The following is a 15,445-nucleotide window of genomic DNA, read 5'->3' as shown; positions in this document are numbered from 1 at the left end:
TGACTGTACTTTTCGTTTAACCCTGTCAAGGGCCATCTGCCGAAAAACACGTTGGTTCTGATTCTACCAATAAATCTGGTTCTCAGTACTGCAAGTGTGGCTGGAATCGGTTCTTATCCTTTTCCTATGACAGAACAACCCCCCCCCCCCCCCCCATCCTTGTTGCCAGGTCCCAGTGCCATCTTATCCTGGTCCCTTAACCTGTATCCTGTCTTGCTCATGCACGACGCCACCTAAAACCATTACACCAGCTAAGTACACAAAATGACACGTAATTGTCCAATTAAACATAGTTTTGTATCAATTACTTAAATTGTTCACAGTAAACGTAAACATGTTTTTCAGCCGCAATTGAATGAAAAAGTACAAAAAATAAAACATTCTCATTTCTGTGAAAACGTATATAAATGATAAAGATCTTTTTTTAATACATCCGATAATACTTAAGAATTCAGTATACATCCCGTTGTTCTACATGGACACATAAACTGTATGAGTCCTTGCACAGGCTGTAAGGTGCTCAATTAATCCATGTCTAAAAAGGTTGAGCGCGCTCACTTTCTTTTTAATTAATGTTGAATTAAACAAATTGGCAAGTTGCCAGAAAGGCACACGGCTTTGAAGATTGCCATCGCATAATGACTTGCGCTTTTCTTTTTTTGGTACACTTTGTGATCCTCCATTTCCACTCCCTCGCTCTCCGCTGCCAGTTGCCAGTATGCCTTAGCGATTTAATGATATGCAAATGAAATATGCATAAAACCATTCTGCTGTAGGATGATTAAGCACAGAGGACATTAGCCAGTGCTCGCCACAGTAGTCTGTTGTCTCCTCCATTCCGCTTCAGCCAGACACCAACACCACCGCGCTAATAAAGCCCAGCGCTACTAATGTGCAAGCGCTAATGATTTGAATATCACCAATAATATCCAATTAGGAGAAATTAGATTCCAGACAGGGCGCTTCTTGCTCCAGTTTTGTAAGATCCAGAACGAGGGAAGGCAGATGTCTTCGTATGTGAGGGTTGATGCTGTAGCAGGCAGAGAGGAAAGAGACCAGGTTTTCCAGGAGGGAGCACTTGAACACTAGCAATGCAGGAGCTTTTCTCTGCTTGTTTGTGAGTACTGTGGCATTATTTGAATACTGGCATATAACGAAGGAAGAAAATGTACCCCTTGCGTTCTCTCTCTTACACACACACACACTCCACCCCCAGTCCCTTCTGCTCTCTCTGGCAAGCCCTCTTTTTTTGTAATCCATTTTGTTTAATGAAGACGTGGCACAATTAACATCCCCAGTGGAATTAAAAAGGTTGATCATCCGAATCTCATTAGCTCCGAAAGATTATAATATCCACATGCGTTTCGCCAAAAAGGGTAACGGGGCGGGCAAAAAAAAGAACCAAGAATTACGAATTAAATCGCTAATTGTTTTTGTTACGATCGCGTAATTAGCGATCGCCTTGAAGGTGCCCAAAAAGATGCCACCATTCAAACAGCCCTTCCTCAGTGGTGGCAGAGTCACACTCTGACATCTTGGTAGTGCATGCCAAGGTAGGGTAGGCAGCACAAAGATCTTATAATCCCTCCCTTTGGATGACTTCTTCAATTATTCATATTCCACAAGCATGCCCCCTTGTCCAACACAAATCCAAAGGAGAGAAATTAAAAAATAGCAATTAGAATAACAAGTGCTGGATGCCAGTGGCTGATGATTTCCTTCCCTCGTTAATTATTGTTTGAAATTTCCATCTGCATAATAAATGAAAACGAACTTAACAAAACCCTCCATTCTGTGTCTTTGCAGTGGCGCCCATCCTTGGCTCTGTGCCCGATGTTAGTGGACCTCGCAGAAGTCACCACGATGTTTCCCCGGACCCAGAAAACACCCCGACTCGCAACCCAAACCAGTTGGTAATTCAGTGTTGCATCTGTTCCTGATAGTTTACTCCTTAGACAGTGCGAAGGGGGGTTGGGGGGTGGCGGGGGGGAGTTGAAAGGGTGGAGTTTGTTTAAATTTGGTTGGTTGGTTGGCAAGAAGGTGGCAAAAATAAGTATTGCGGGGGGATTGATGAGAGGGTGAGTGGGAGGGGAGGTTTCAAATGGTTCCCACGGCCCCCTACTCCAACCTTAGATGCAGACTAGCAGGGAGGGCACCTCCTCCTCAGTATCCTTGGTACTGGGACTGTATTCCTGTCCCATTGCCTTGTAACCCATCCACTGTGAGTCTGTTGTGCCTGTGCCACCGCCCCCCCCCCCCCCCACCCACCCCCCGCCCGCCTGGTTCTCTTAGTCCAGGATACTCCTTGGTGATTGTTGTGAATGTAGATAAATCTCTCATGAGTCTGCCTCGCTCGGCTGCCATAGCTTTTCTTGTTGTTGTTGCTGAAGTAGAATCTCATAATCGCAGTTTGTCTCTGTTTCGTTGCCAAGAAGTTACTCCCATCACAGAAAAAAACAAACCTGGACCAGTAATTGACACTTTTCATCCACTGCCTACGTATGTGATTAATGTTCAAAGCAAGTTCGTATTTAAGCAAAAGAGTTAATTAATTCCCGTCTGTCTGCTGATTCTAATTTGTTTTGTTGGTTCATTAGTATGCATCCTCATGTTGGCTGTTTTTTCTCTATCTTTTTGTGTTGGTCATTGTAAACAGCTGCTGTTGAGCTCTTGGCACCGTCCCTCAGGTCCATTATTCCTCCCTCCTCCTGTCACAGGCAGGCAGGCGATTGGCAGATTGGTGGCATCTTAGGCAGCAGTGCCTATGGTAGGTAGACATTGCTCACCAATGTGGCTGCCAGCCAACGCAGTTACATTGGGGAACATGGCGTGGTAAAGGGGGGATGGGGGTTGGCACAAAAAGAGGCACCCGCTTCACACACTCCCCTTCCAATTGAACAGCTCGCCGCTTTTGTCTTGATTCGTCTTGTTGTTTTTGTGGTTGATTTTTTTTCTGGGTAATTTGTCTCGTTCCCTTTATCGAGCCTGTCGCGCTAATTAACGGAGCAAACTTTTGTTGTTCCAATTTGTCATTTATTGCGCTGGATCGTCTTGGTTTTTTATTTTTGCATTTTATGAATGCCAAGCGTCCCGCGACTGGTATCCGATCGTGTTGATTTGGATCAGTTGTTGTCTACAATCTTCCTCGTCCTTCGCCATTTTCCCATGGCCGATGCCAATGTGTTCCCGTTGGCACACGTCTTGGCACGCGTGGCTCCTTGGGCATCCTCCAAAATGATTACTTTCGCCCCAACTCGTTGAATGCCACCTAAGAGATCGCAGTGACATCAGTCGCCGATATCCTCCAAGGGTACACCCTCGACTGCCCATGAGTGAGTTGGCATGGCGTCTACTGCCTAGCTGGCTGCCTGGCACAGGGAGTTGTGCCTCAACTGGTTAGAGAGAGAGAGAGAGAGAGTGAGAGAGAGTGAGTGGGAGGTGCTTCCTTTTGTGCCACCGCCACACCCCCCAGTTATCTCTAGAAAAACACAACAGCTCCCAAGTTTCTCTTGTTTTCATTTAATGATTAGAACTCCCTCCATCAGTCCCATGTGGCAGAGCCCCCACTTTCCTCCTCCTTTGCTTGGCATCCATCACTTTGCGATCACCCGCTGTCCTCCATCTTCTTTGGTAAAAATATATATATTATTGTTTCCTGGCGGATATCCATATCTTGCCCTTCCCAACATGGCTGACCAACCAACCAACCCGTCTGTCCAACTTGCCATCGATTCTCCCAGAATTCCGCCAAGAGTACTTTTCAGGTCTCTCTTACACTTTTGGTCAGCAGATGTTCCAATGTCGTCCACGATGGCGTTGGGCTTCAATGGCCGCCAATTATCAATTGGACTTGCGTATTCGTTAAGAAATTTGCCACCCCCTCCTCAAAAACAAAAAATAAATCTGCCCCACCCTGGCGCGGCACTAACCAAATTACGCCGGGATCCGTCGCCTCCCCGGGTAAATCTAACCACCTGCCCCCGAGAGCGAAACGCAAGTCCGCCGTGGTGCTACCACTGAATGGATGGGCACTGTGCCAACTCTCTGCCATCAACCGCATTTGCTGCTTGTTTGCCCATCCCCTCTCTGTCTCCTCTCCTACCCAACCTCCTCCTTGCCTGGCTTTCCTTCCACACCCACAACGCCCCCCCCCCCTCTCTAACACCCCCCTTTTGTTCTATGGGCTTGACATTAATTAACACATAGGTTAATTGATTCTATAAAGCTGATGAATTACGCTTAACGTTTCCTCATAGCCTTGCTAGCTGTGTTGCGCCCCGCCGCGCACACACTCTGCCTGGCACTGGATTGTGCCTCTGCTTTGCCCTAGCTCCCACATTGGCGCTGGTTGAGGGAGGAGAGAGCCTAGCCCTGCAGCCAGTAGCAGTGGTGTAGTGCTGCCGAGTGATCACGGTGCCCCTACCCCACTGTACACTGGGAAAGATCTTAGGCTGCTTATTGGACTATAGGCTGATCGCAATTGACGTTTTGCTGGCTGATCCCCACTGCAGTATGTTGCAATGGCATTTTGTTATAAATAATCAAAATCCTCCCTGCAAACCACCTATTGTCCTTATTTTTATCTCACTTCTTCCTTCCTCAATGTCACTTCTCTCCACCCTCACACTCCTTCTTATCTCTCTCTCTCACTGTGCCTCTAAACTAAACACATCATCGCATGAAACTATCATATACACAATTCTTTTTAGCAGCAGTTCTAGTGGTTCTTGTTTGTGGGATGTGGATTAGCGACATAAAAAATGCAGTGGTAAATATAGCTCTATATATGCTCTGTTTTGATAGCGCATCGTTTGCACTCAAGGTAATTATCTTTCCTCTTTCGTCATTAGTGTTTGCTGGACATCTTGCAGAGTGCTACGTTGAATTAGCTATGTCTGTCATATTTGATTAAGTAATTATCTTGGCCACAGCGCCTTTTCCCTTCCTGAGCTTTTTTCAGGTCGCTCGCAATGGAGCTGATGAGGTTAAAAGCAAGAGACAGAAGTGCTTTTAATTATTTAATATCCCCCCATCCACCCACTGACGAGGGTACACTCACTGCCGTTAATTAGCAATGCTGCTGCTTACTCTGATAGTCAAGGTAGAATAGACTCTAACAGAGAAATATACTCGCACTCAACATATTGTACACAACTGCTCACCCTATTGCAGTGTATATCGCATCCTATGAATGTCCATATCTCCACTCACTATGTTCACCATGTATTCAGGGGTTTAATTGGCAATGATTTGCATGCTAAACCTCTCTTTTTTTGTTCACCTTGTTATGTTTTATGTTTTATTGTGACTAAGTCCCTCACAGTCTTTGAGGCTATAGTGTTGTGACGGAAGCAATCACATGGTGGTCCACAGGGCTTGAATGTGCTGTTCTGTCCTCTGTTGGAAACCCTTTTGTTTTTTTTCATTATTAAATAAAAAGGAGAAACTGGGCAATGGAGGCAACAAGAGGAATCCATTATGCAAATTGGCTGATATTTGCATAATGTCTTATGCCAGGAATATGCAAATGAAGCGTATAATTTATGAGCGCCTGCATCTGTCTCATAGTGTTCCCATAACTTACAAAGAGGAGATTTTTCCCCCTCCTTCTCTTCTCTCCTCCTCCAAGCTGGCATGACATGCGCCACACTCACACACCAGACCCATTCTAAACACGCACACTCACAAAAGGGGGTTGCTGGCTGGGTACTATAACTGGGTGGGAAAAACTTGTCTGGCAGACTGATGGGGGGGATAAGGAGACAGCTAAAGGGAGGAGACGGACAGTGTGGGAGAAATGTTTAGGGAGGCATATAAATCCCTCTACAAAGGATCAGTAGCAGATGCTAATTCTGTAAAACAACAGCGAAACTAAATAAGTTAAGAGACAAAAAAAAAATCTAAAAACAAAGGCGAACGAAGGGCGAGTGGGTGGAGCGATGGCGATTTTCTGTGTTCCGTCTCTTTTCTTTGATGCCCGCTTTGTGAGATCTTTCTGCCCGTCACCACCAGAGTGGGCAGCGTTTCCTGTCGTGGAGGATTTCCTCAGGAGTCAGTTGCATCTGAGGCAGCTGAGCGCTGGGTGGGATGGAGAGGAGAGAATAACACAGAGGGAGAGAGAGAGAGGCAGTATCTCAGGACATGCGTGTGTGTGGGGCTGGCAGACAGTCTCCACGAGTACCCTGGGATGCCACTGCTCAGCCTGGCCCGGCCCGTAGCATCCAGAATGCAGACCGTCTCCATCCGGGGACAACCAGGACGAGGTGCATCTTGACTGACTTGCGATGGGAATCGCGACCTATTCGCCCCCAGCGGGATTCTGTTGCCGCTCCCCTCACCCCCACCCCTGCCTCGTTTCATCATAACGATTGGTCCGCTTTGCATACTTGATCTGCAGCTAATGGCTAAGGAGACATGGCTACAAAGTCCACAGAGGATGAGGATGCTGTTGAGGAAGAAGTGTCCGCTGCTGTGAAGAGGAGTTGGTTGTGACTGAATTCTTCCTCAGGGCCTGTTCCATACACCAAAAAAAAAACTGACTTCATCTCCTCAGATGTTTCTGGCAGCTGCTTCTGAGTTGTGAATTGGAATGTTCTTGTGTGTTTCTGTACTGTTGAACAGTGCCATGGTTGGATTTGTAGACAGAAGGTGTTTACCAGCTGGACTACCCAGACACAGACTCCTAGCTAGCACGATTGCCTCTCACTGAGCCTGAGGGAGCATTCTTGCACCGTGACTCGTGTGTGTGTGTGTGTGTGTGTGTGTGTGTGTGTGTGTGTGTGTGTGTGTGTGTGTGTGTGTGTGTGTGTGTGTGTGTGTGTGTGTGTGTGTGTGTGTGTGTGTGTGTGTGTGTGTGTGTGTGTGTGTGTGTGTGTGTGTGTGTGTGTGTGTGTGCAAAAGGGAGTGTGTGTACTCCTACAAGCTTGCGTTTGGGCATGTGAGAGAGAGAGAGAGACTCCCTGCCTCAAGCACACAGACTCCGATCCTGCATACTCATGCAAAAACAATGGAGTGTGCCACCTTCTCTGTTGCCATGAATAGGACTCGCAAGGAAAGAAGACTATGGGACATGTTCTATATTCTGATGTTTTGGTTGTGGACTTTTTCTCTTTTTCTTTCTCTCTCATATGCGCTAGTTAGTACGTTGTGCTGCTGAATCTTAATCAAGCCTTTGTTAATTAGAGCTCTGTGATTATCCACTGCTATTTAAATCGTCGCTTCTCTCGCATTTGTTTGCCGTGTATATATCAACACAACGTAATTGCGTAGATGAATTGTCTTCATGTTTTCCTCTACTGTGCCGCAATTATATTCAGGAATTAGCATTTAACTATTGATGCAATTACGTTGCACAGACCATTTATTTTTCACATGCATTATAATGAGCTGCTCTGTGAAACGTGAAATTTCTGGACCAACATGTTTGAAATCTTACCTGCAAATTGTTATGAATGCCAAAAGTGTGTGTGTGTGTGTGTGTGTGTGTGTGAGAGAGAGAGAGAGAGAGAGAGAGAGAGAGAAAGACCTAAAGACATTTAATAAATGAATCACGATATACAATGTTGAATTCCTTCTGATAGACATGGACATACAGTAGTATGGTCAATTCAGTCCTTGCTTAATCAGCCCCCATCTCCTTTTTGGCATTAGGGTATGCTGCAGTATATTCTGTTACTTGCATTGATGATTATCCTGTTAGTACTTTGCTCCTATTGTTGTCATTGAACTTGGTCATTGTTTTAAGAGTTACATTTTATTTTAACATCGTGTTGAACTGGGAGAAGAGAAAAATAATTTCAACATCTCAATTAACTGAATAAATCATAGAGGAATAAAATTACTGTTGATTCTAAGAGAAGCAACAGAAGTAAAGCCCTGTCTTAACTTTGAAACCCTGTGAACTGTTGGGTAGCTTCCTATTGACACCACTGTGTCCAGACTGAAACTTAAACCTCAGTAAACAGAAAAAAATATAATTTCAAAGAAACATAGTTATGACATTAAATACTGTGTGTGTGTGTGTGTGTGTGTGTGTGTGTGTGTGTGTGTGTGTGTGTGTGTGTGTGTGTGTGTGTGTGTGTGTGTGTGTGTGTGTGTGTGTGTGTGTGTGTGTGTGTGTGTGTGTGTGTGTGTGTGTGTGTGTGTGTGTGTGTGTGTGTGTGTGTTTTGTCAATATGGTTATATCATGCAACATGCATACCTGAGGGCTGTTTTGTCAATATGGTTATATCATGCAACATGCATACCTGGGGGCTTATTCATGAAAATATTCTTGAATGTATGCTTAAATTTGATCTTAAAATAATTTCCCACGGCATAGGCAACTTCATAGAAAATACTTAAGCCAAAACAAATTGCGTACTGTCACTTTAAGAAGCATTATCTAACACCTGTAATTTTGATTGAACCATGAAAAACAAAAGAAAGTCAACTGCAGCTATAGCCCTAGAGAAACTAAATGTGCACGCAAAGTTTTCTTTTACAGTATGTGTGCCTTTTCATCGGCTGTAAATGGAAAACATCCATACTTGGACAGGTACAGGTATGGCATACAGTGTCTCCTCTTCTGCAAAGCAGCACACAAATCTAACAAAATGCTTGAGAAACGAAAGCGACTTCTAAACCACAAATTCATCATGGGCAAAAAAGTAATTCCACAAAAAAAAAATCCATGGCTTAGTTAATGTTTGCATATTTGCTTGCCACACAGTTTATGGCATCTCTCATCATGTCTTTAACTGAAAGCGCATTGAGTTTGGATTTTGGCTTAATTCCTGACCCCTGTAAGGGATGAAATGCCAGTGAATGTGCTTATAAAGGGAGCAAACGGCTCTCTGTGGTTCAGAGGATGTGCGATGCTGTGCATATAGTACCAAACATAACCAGCAGGAAATTAACTTGGATCTAGTCTGACTTACTTACTTATGGTAGTCCATCGTATCCGATGATGACTTCTACTTCTTTTTTTCTACTTCGTTTTGAGGTGACTGTGAAGTCCAATGCGAGAGCCACATCGTCTATTGCAGTGGGGGCATAAGTCAGTATTTGTTGTGGTCTTGACTGCAGTGACCATCTTTCTCCCCGATCATTTCCACGTCTAATTAAGGTTTTATGAATCAATACATGATTGTGGGTTTGTGTGAAAAGCAGTTACCAAAGCATTTGTTTGATCTTAAGACCATTTTATAAATGAAGCCACAGGATAGCAAGATTTAGTAATACATGTTGCCTCCAACAGCAACTTCCCAAAGAAAAAGTTGTTCCGTACATTGGGTCTGTTTTATGAGATTCATGTTCTATGTTGAAAATCTCTACAAAGAACAATTAGGCCTGCTGTACATTTGTAATGAATTTGACTGCTTTTCTATGATGGGTAATGATTGTGGTAATGTATACTTTTGATGTTAGGACTTGCACTTTTCCATGTATAATACCATATACGTTTTGCTTTAATATCTGAAAATACAAGTCAACGTAACCAAAGAAACAGCCTCTAATGGTATTATACTCTTGTGACATTTACTTTATTGCAATCGAATTACAATAAACTATGCTGTGTGCCAAAACAATTGTGGTAGTCATGATGCTATAGTCAAGCCTAATTTATCATTAGTTGTGTGATATCTGCTCACAACTACTGTAAGTATGACTTTACAGGTATTGGAACTATTGCAAAGCCAATGGAACATATGGATTCTAATGGCCATTTTGGGTTTACATTACTATGATACAATAACATTTTTCTTGAGAGATCTTTGAGAAATAAAGAAGAGTATTTCTCAAGGTAGAAACAAACACAAAACACAAAAATAAAAACCTCATCTATGTGTTGGGTTGAGCCCATGAGATGCCTAACGATAGTGCTGTACACAGCTCCTCTGAAGATGAGTGGAACCATTGATATTGCCTTGTAGTGCATAGTATTACAACACTTCATTTGTTCTCTTAATTAGATTTATATTTAACAGAGATTGTACGCCACTCTGTTGTCAGACTCAATAATATTATTATCTAAAAGCCTTTGTTTTTTTCCCCCTTTTACACAAACACCTTAGGCTATCTTGGTGGAAAGACAATTAGAGCCTTCATTAGGCTATGTGGTTGGAACAACAATTAAAGCCTTCATTTCACATGCCTTTGATGATGCGTTGATGCTCGTATGTGAAAGCACTTGAATGCAATGAAGAGGAATATTTCAGTATACCATTCAGCATAGTTTGTTAAATTTAGTATGACTGTTTTTGTTATTACACTGTAAAATCTTAATAAAGTCTTAATTTAACTCTAATAGTTAAATTATATACTATCAGAGTTAAATTACGGTAACATTTAACTTTTACTGTCTATGTGTCAATGTGAAAGAGTGGTTGAGGTATGTAAACTGACGTGATAGACTTTTAATTTTACATGATGACTTTAAAGATATACAGTACATATACAAGTCAAAGATGGTAGAGGTCAATTATATGTGTCTCCGCCAGGCCGAAGGCATGGGGAGACTTTGTTTTGCACCCTGTCTGTCCGTACGCCCGTCCATCCGTGTGTCCGTCTGTGAACAGCTAATCTCCGGCACCGTTGGCTTGATCGAAGCGAAACTGTGCACACACACTCACTGGATGCCAGAGCAGAACCTCTGCTTTTTACATGGGCCTGTTATAGCGCCACCAGGAGGCTGTTTTTTGCAAAACATGCAATAGGCTTATTTTTAGAGAGAATATTTTGAGTTCTACTCTTAGAAGTTAATAGGAATTCCTCTGTAAGAGAACTATCAACATGTATGTATTCCAGATTGCCACTACCTTGCAGTATGTCTAATCATTGGCTGTATTGATTGTCTTAAAACCATGAAGACTTACAGTAAAAACACGTATTGTTACACAGTCATCCTAAACACATTACTGTCTGTAGGCATTCTTGTCAAACTGGGTTTTATCAGTGGTCCGGTTTCTAGAGGTCATTTTATAGATAACGAGTTAAAAGACCAAATGGTCTTTCAATATAAAGGCCTTTCAAGTCATACATGACAATAAGTGGGCTGAAGTAGCACGTATCTATGCTCTACCCATTGTTCTCACATTTTGTATTCATTTATTTTTCTGAACATCTCCACTATACATCTCTACATTATGGCCCCAGAGACACCATTATTTTGAACCTGCTTTTGAGGTGTTTTATTTGAGCTGTGATTTGTAAAGAATAATACTAGATATAGATCATCATTTTAAATAATGATGTGAGGCTGATTGTGCGTTCTGTGTTGCCATCTATAAGTGCTTCTCTGTGCCTATGTGCTATGATTGAATTACATGTGTTGTGCACCACAAGCTACAGTATGATTACATAGCAACAGGCATACATGTGTAGAAATAGGCAAAAAATCCCCAAAACACTTGTCTTGGGGACATTTGCTGGTTTTGAGAAACAAAAGCAGGAGACTGTTATGAAACTCTGCAATGTCCACTAAAGCTCCTTACACACCGGGGGCGAATAATACGTTTTTTTTAAACCTTATAAAGTCAATGCAAGCTTCCATGGAGCGAAAAAGCGTCTTTTAATTATTCGGAACGAGTCCGAATTTTGCGTATATTCGCATAATCGCCGGTGTGTAATGACCTTAAGTCTTACCAGTTCTTGGAAGACTAAAAGCCAGTCCACAACAATGATTTGCGATGTTTGAGAAAAGTTGCAGCAATATGAATTACCCTGTTACAGGTTGGTGCATGCAAGTGATTCACTGTACCGATTTTGTAAGCGATTTTACTGTACCTTTGAAAAATCATGGAATATTCTCTGTGACCTCCGTCCTCACAGAGATTGGCTTATTACACGCACGGGGGTCCGGTAATATAGGGGAAAAGAATTATCCGCTTGGGGTAATCCATTGCACAGCTGTGGCCATTTGAATGAGGCTTGTTATTGCCGTAAAGCAAGAGAAACGGACATCTAGCAGAGATATAGCTATTTCCCCATAGGAAATAAACAGGAAGTAAACAAGCTTTTATTTATTTTTAATGACGTCAATTCCGGGTCTGTCGTCATCTGGCAGTGAAAGTGTCATTCGTAGGATAGATAACAGTGCCATCTAGTGGAAAACCACTGAAAACAAAAGCTCGTCCAAACTTGTCGTTGGCAGGCTGCGCCTTGGCAGAATTTCGCGAGGAAACGTGTCCATGGCAGGCAAAGAGTTAATGTGTGATTAAAATTAAGGTTTAGATAAAATTAAGGTGATTTTTGGCACTTTTTCTGTAATCTGTAGGAGGTCTATCGGCCTGGAGGAGATAATAAAGGGGAAACCTTGCACAGACATGCACTACACATTATTTAGATCCAACAATTCCAATATTTCATCAGTCCATGCTGCCTTCATCAGGGTTAAGAGGATTAAAATGATTGTACGTTTAAAAGGCTACTACTGTCAAATAAAAATTCATGCCAAGTTTGAGTGTTGCATAGCAGTCATTCATTGTTGCACAGTACTGTATATTGTATTAACATTGCTTTTCATAGCAATTTTTTTTACCGATGTAAAAAATAATTATCAACCAATTGTACATATCTACTAATGTCAACAAACACCACTGTCACAATGTATAATGTCTATGTACAAGCATGTGTATCTTTTTTAGTGCTGCTAGAATAAACCTGACTAGAATCAATTTGCAGTTGTAGGACAATAGAGGTATTAGGCTACAATGTGGTCCACAGTGAATGTATGTTAATGGTGTGGTATGAATTGGAAATGAGACAAGATTGGTGCCCCGATGAAAGCTCCCTTCACGTTCATTGCACCCTTTGACCCCCTCAGCACATATCAGTTGTTGAGCATCTATTTCAACACGGTGGTCCCATAAAAGTGGCAATCTTGTTCCAGCAACATGAAGGTTTTAGAGTGCTGCTGAGTAACAGCACCTGAAATCACACAGACACAAATAGGCTCATCCTTAAATATGGACCATGAATAATAGAGCCGGTCCATGTAAAAGCACAGTCAACACGCTCTCTCTAATGATATAATTGCATTTCTTCCATTCCTAGTTAACAGACTGGTGCTAACAATTCTCTGATGGGAAATGAAAAGGTAGCTCTGTGTGTGCAGTACCATGGACTGACCTTGGCCTATAGGCTACAGCTTGGTGTTAAGTTATAAGGTAGTGTAGCCATGTGTTTGTCTTATGCCGCGGGTTGTTTGACTCTGGCCTTGGCCATCTCTGATAAAGTCTGCACTTATCACACATGATTGATTTGTTTACCTCTTCGTGGATGGGCCACTCATCATGTGTTTTATCCTTGACTTAGTGTTCTCATACGCTCTCCCCCCATTTCTGTCTTACTCATCTACATTATAATAGCAGCCAAACTTTCACTATTTTGGATATGCTCATGGTGTAAAATCACAACGGAGGGCCATCACTCTCCCTGCCACCTGGATGGCTGATGCTGGGATTGATATGCTGATAAGATTCCAGTCCTTGGGGAACTCCCATTTCTCATTTGAAGCTGCAGTTCATTCTCAGTCATTGTAGTTGATAAGGGCACTACTGGCCCATGCGAGCCTTCACTTAAAATGAAAAATAAAAGCGCTGACTGCATCTGCCACATCAGCTTGCTATCGATGGTGCTTGAGAAAGTGTAGGAAGTCGGTGAGAGAGGAATACGGTTCTCTTTGTCTAATTGTTGCGGTCAACTAGCACAGCTCTGCTTGTACCCTCAAGATTGTACGACACAGACTCTTGGCTAATGCTAAAAACACAGGACATTTGTGTAGACTTTTCTGTGTTCGTATGTAGATTTGTCATTTATTCGCTGTTATATTAAATGTTAAATAAAGAGATCAACAGTTGGTTAGTGACATGGATGGTGATCTAAATTATATGCCCAAACAAATATAAACTAGTTGTATCCTGAACTGTTTGATGTGGAGATATGCAAAAAAGCTGCAGCCTTTTATTACTGATAGTATTTTCTCATTCTTGCATGCATGGCACTAGTGTTGAAGCTCAAAATCTGCGTAGGAGCTATTTTGCCATAGAAACCAGATCATAGTATCTCAGTAAACAGCTTAAACTCCACACGCTGAAGCTGTCACCACCCACTGTTTTCTGCTCCTATGTTTATTGTAGTTTTAGAGTGAGCTCTATCCAATGTTTTGTTTCGTTTTTTGTTTTTTTCTGGCATTATACTGTGGACGTTGCAGGAGCGGCCCATTTTAGAAATGAGAGATTTCATGTATTGTATACCCATAATGTGAACTATAGCACTATATGTTAATGCCAACCACTTATACTTTTATAGCCATATGGATTGGAAATTTTGGACAACCGAATGTCCATATATGCCTATATTTATGGGCAATTGGGCATATCGGTCGGATCAGTGGTTCTGGACAACTGCCTATCCAACCGACTTCATGCTGGGCACTGTGGTCTGGCGGTTCTTGAGATAGCTACAGACGCACAGACACCAGGGTTTCCGCTAGACAATTTGTGGGCCGGCCAACTTGACCGACAGGATTATATTTTACCGGCCAAAGAATAAATGTGTCGGACGTCACATGCATGCTTGCAGATACATGCACCCAACTGATCATTACACCTCGTTACGTTAGCGCTGCGCTTCTTTCGACTTTGTCACAGATGCGATCTGTTCAAGTTATTATAGTTAACGAAATAATATCTAATCTACTAATGTCTAGTCTAATCTACTAAATAATATCTAATCTACTTTATCAAAACTTCCTCTGATCACCACAAACATCTTTCCATATCACAATTTGACACAGGGAAGCACAAACAAATGGGGCACACAATTGACAGGTACGTTGTGATTGGTGCGGGGTAATGAATCACACCACCTGCCAATTGTGTGCCCCAAACATTTGTGCTTACCAAAGGAAGTTTAGATATATTCAGTCCTGCACTCATTCCAGGCTCCTCGCCCGGACAGAAAGTCGTCCGTGTGCAGCTCGTGGAAAAGTGGAGAAATTTGACTAAACACACGTTTTCTGGCAGAACTTTCAAATGGATATGAAACTAGAGGACAATATCTGACTCTTAGGAATTAATTATTGGGTGAGTACAGACGGAGTTTAGAGCAGTTTTACGCCGCGTAGATTGTGCTGCTCACGACGCGGCGGTTAGAGCGATCTATGAATACAATTGTCAGCATTATAGGTTGTGAAATTATTCTACTTAAAACTTCTCAACCTATGTATAACAATAAAATAAGAATAAATGGTAAAAGGACTGCATTTATATAGTTTGAACTATCCTACAATTACTGTTTACGCCTCTCTTCGTAGCATCTCTTGACTTCTAGTTCTGGTTTTGCTACCCTTGCTGTATGTTAGAGTCTTTGTCTTACTCTTCCTTTGGCGACTGAATTTCCCCCACGGGACTAATAAGGGTCTATCTACAGCAGTCGTTCTCAAACGTTTTCATGTCGAGGA

General features: G+C 42.4%; 1 protein-coding gene across 1 annotated transcript in view; it reads left to right on the top strand.

Annotated features, from left to right (window-relative positions):
- pmfbp1 (polyamine modulated factor 1 binding protein 1) overlaps positions 1–15,445 on the top strand; it is a 190,411-nt gene that overhangs the window by 35,361 nt on the left and 139,605 nt on the right. The window contains exon 2 of the mRNA XM_080432673.1: positions 1,807–1,913. Within this exon, the coding sequence (XP_080288799.1) occupies positions 1,834–1,913 (80 nt within the window). The 5' untranslated portion in view covers positions 1,807–1,833. The remainder of the gene's footprint in view (positions 1–1,806; positions 1,914–15,445) is intronic.

The sequence above is a fragment of the Gymnoscopelus braueri genome (genome assembly GCF_963280865.1).
Source record: "Gymnoscopelus braueri genome assembly, chromosome: 1".
In the NCBI taxonomy this organism is placed as follows: domain Eukaryota; kingdom Metazoa; phylum Chordata; class Actinopteri; order Myctophiformes; family Myctophidae; genus Gymnoscopelus; species Gymnoscopelus braueri.
This window is presented reverse-complemented; position numbering and strand designations above follow the sequence as displayed.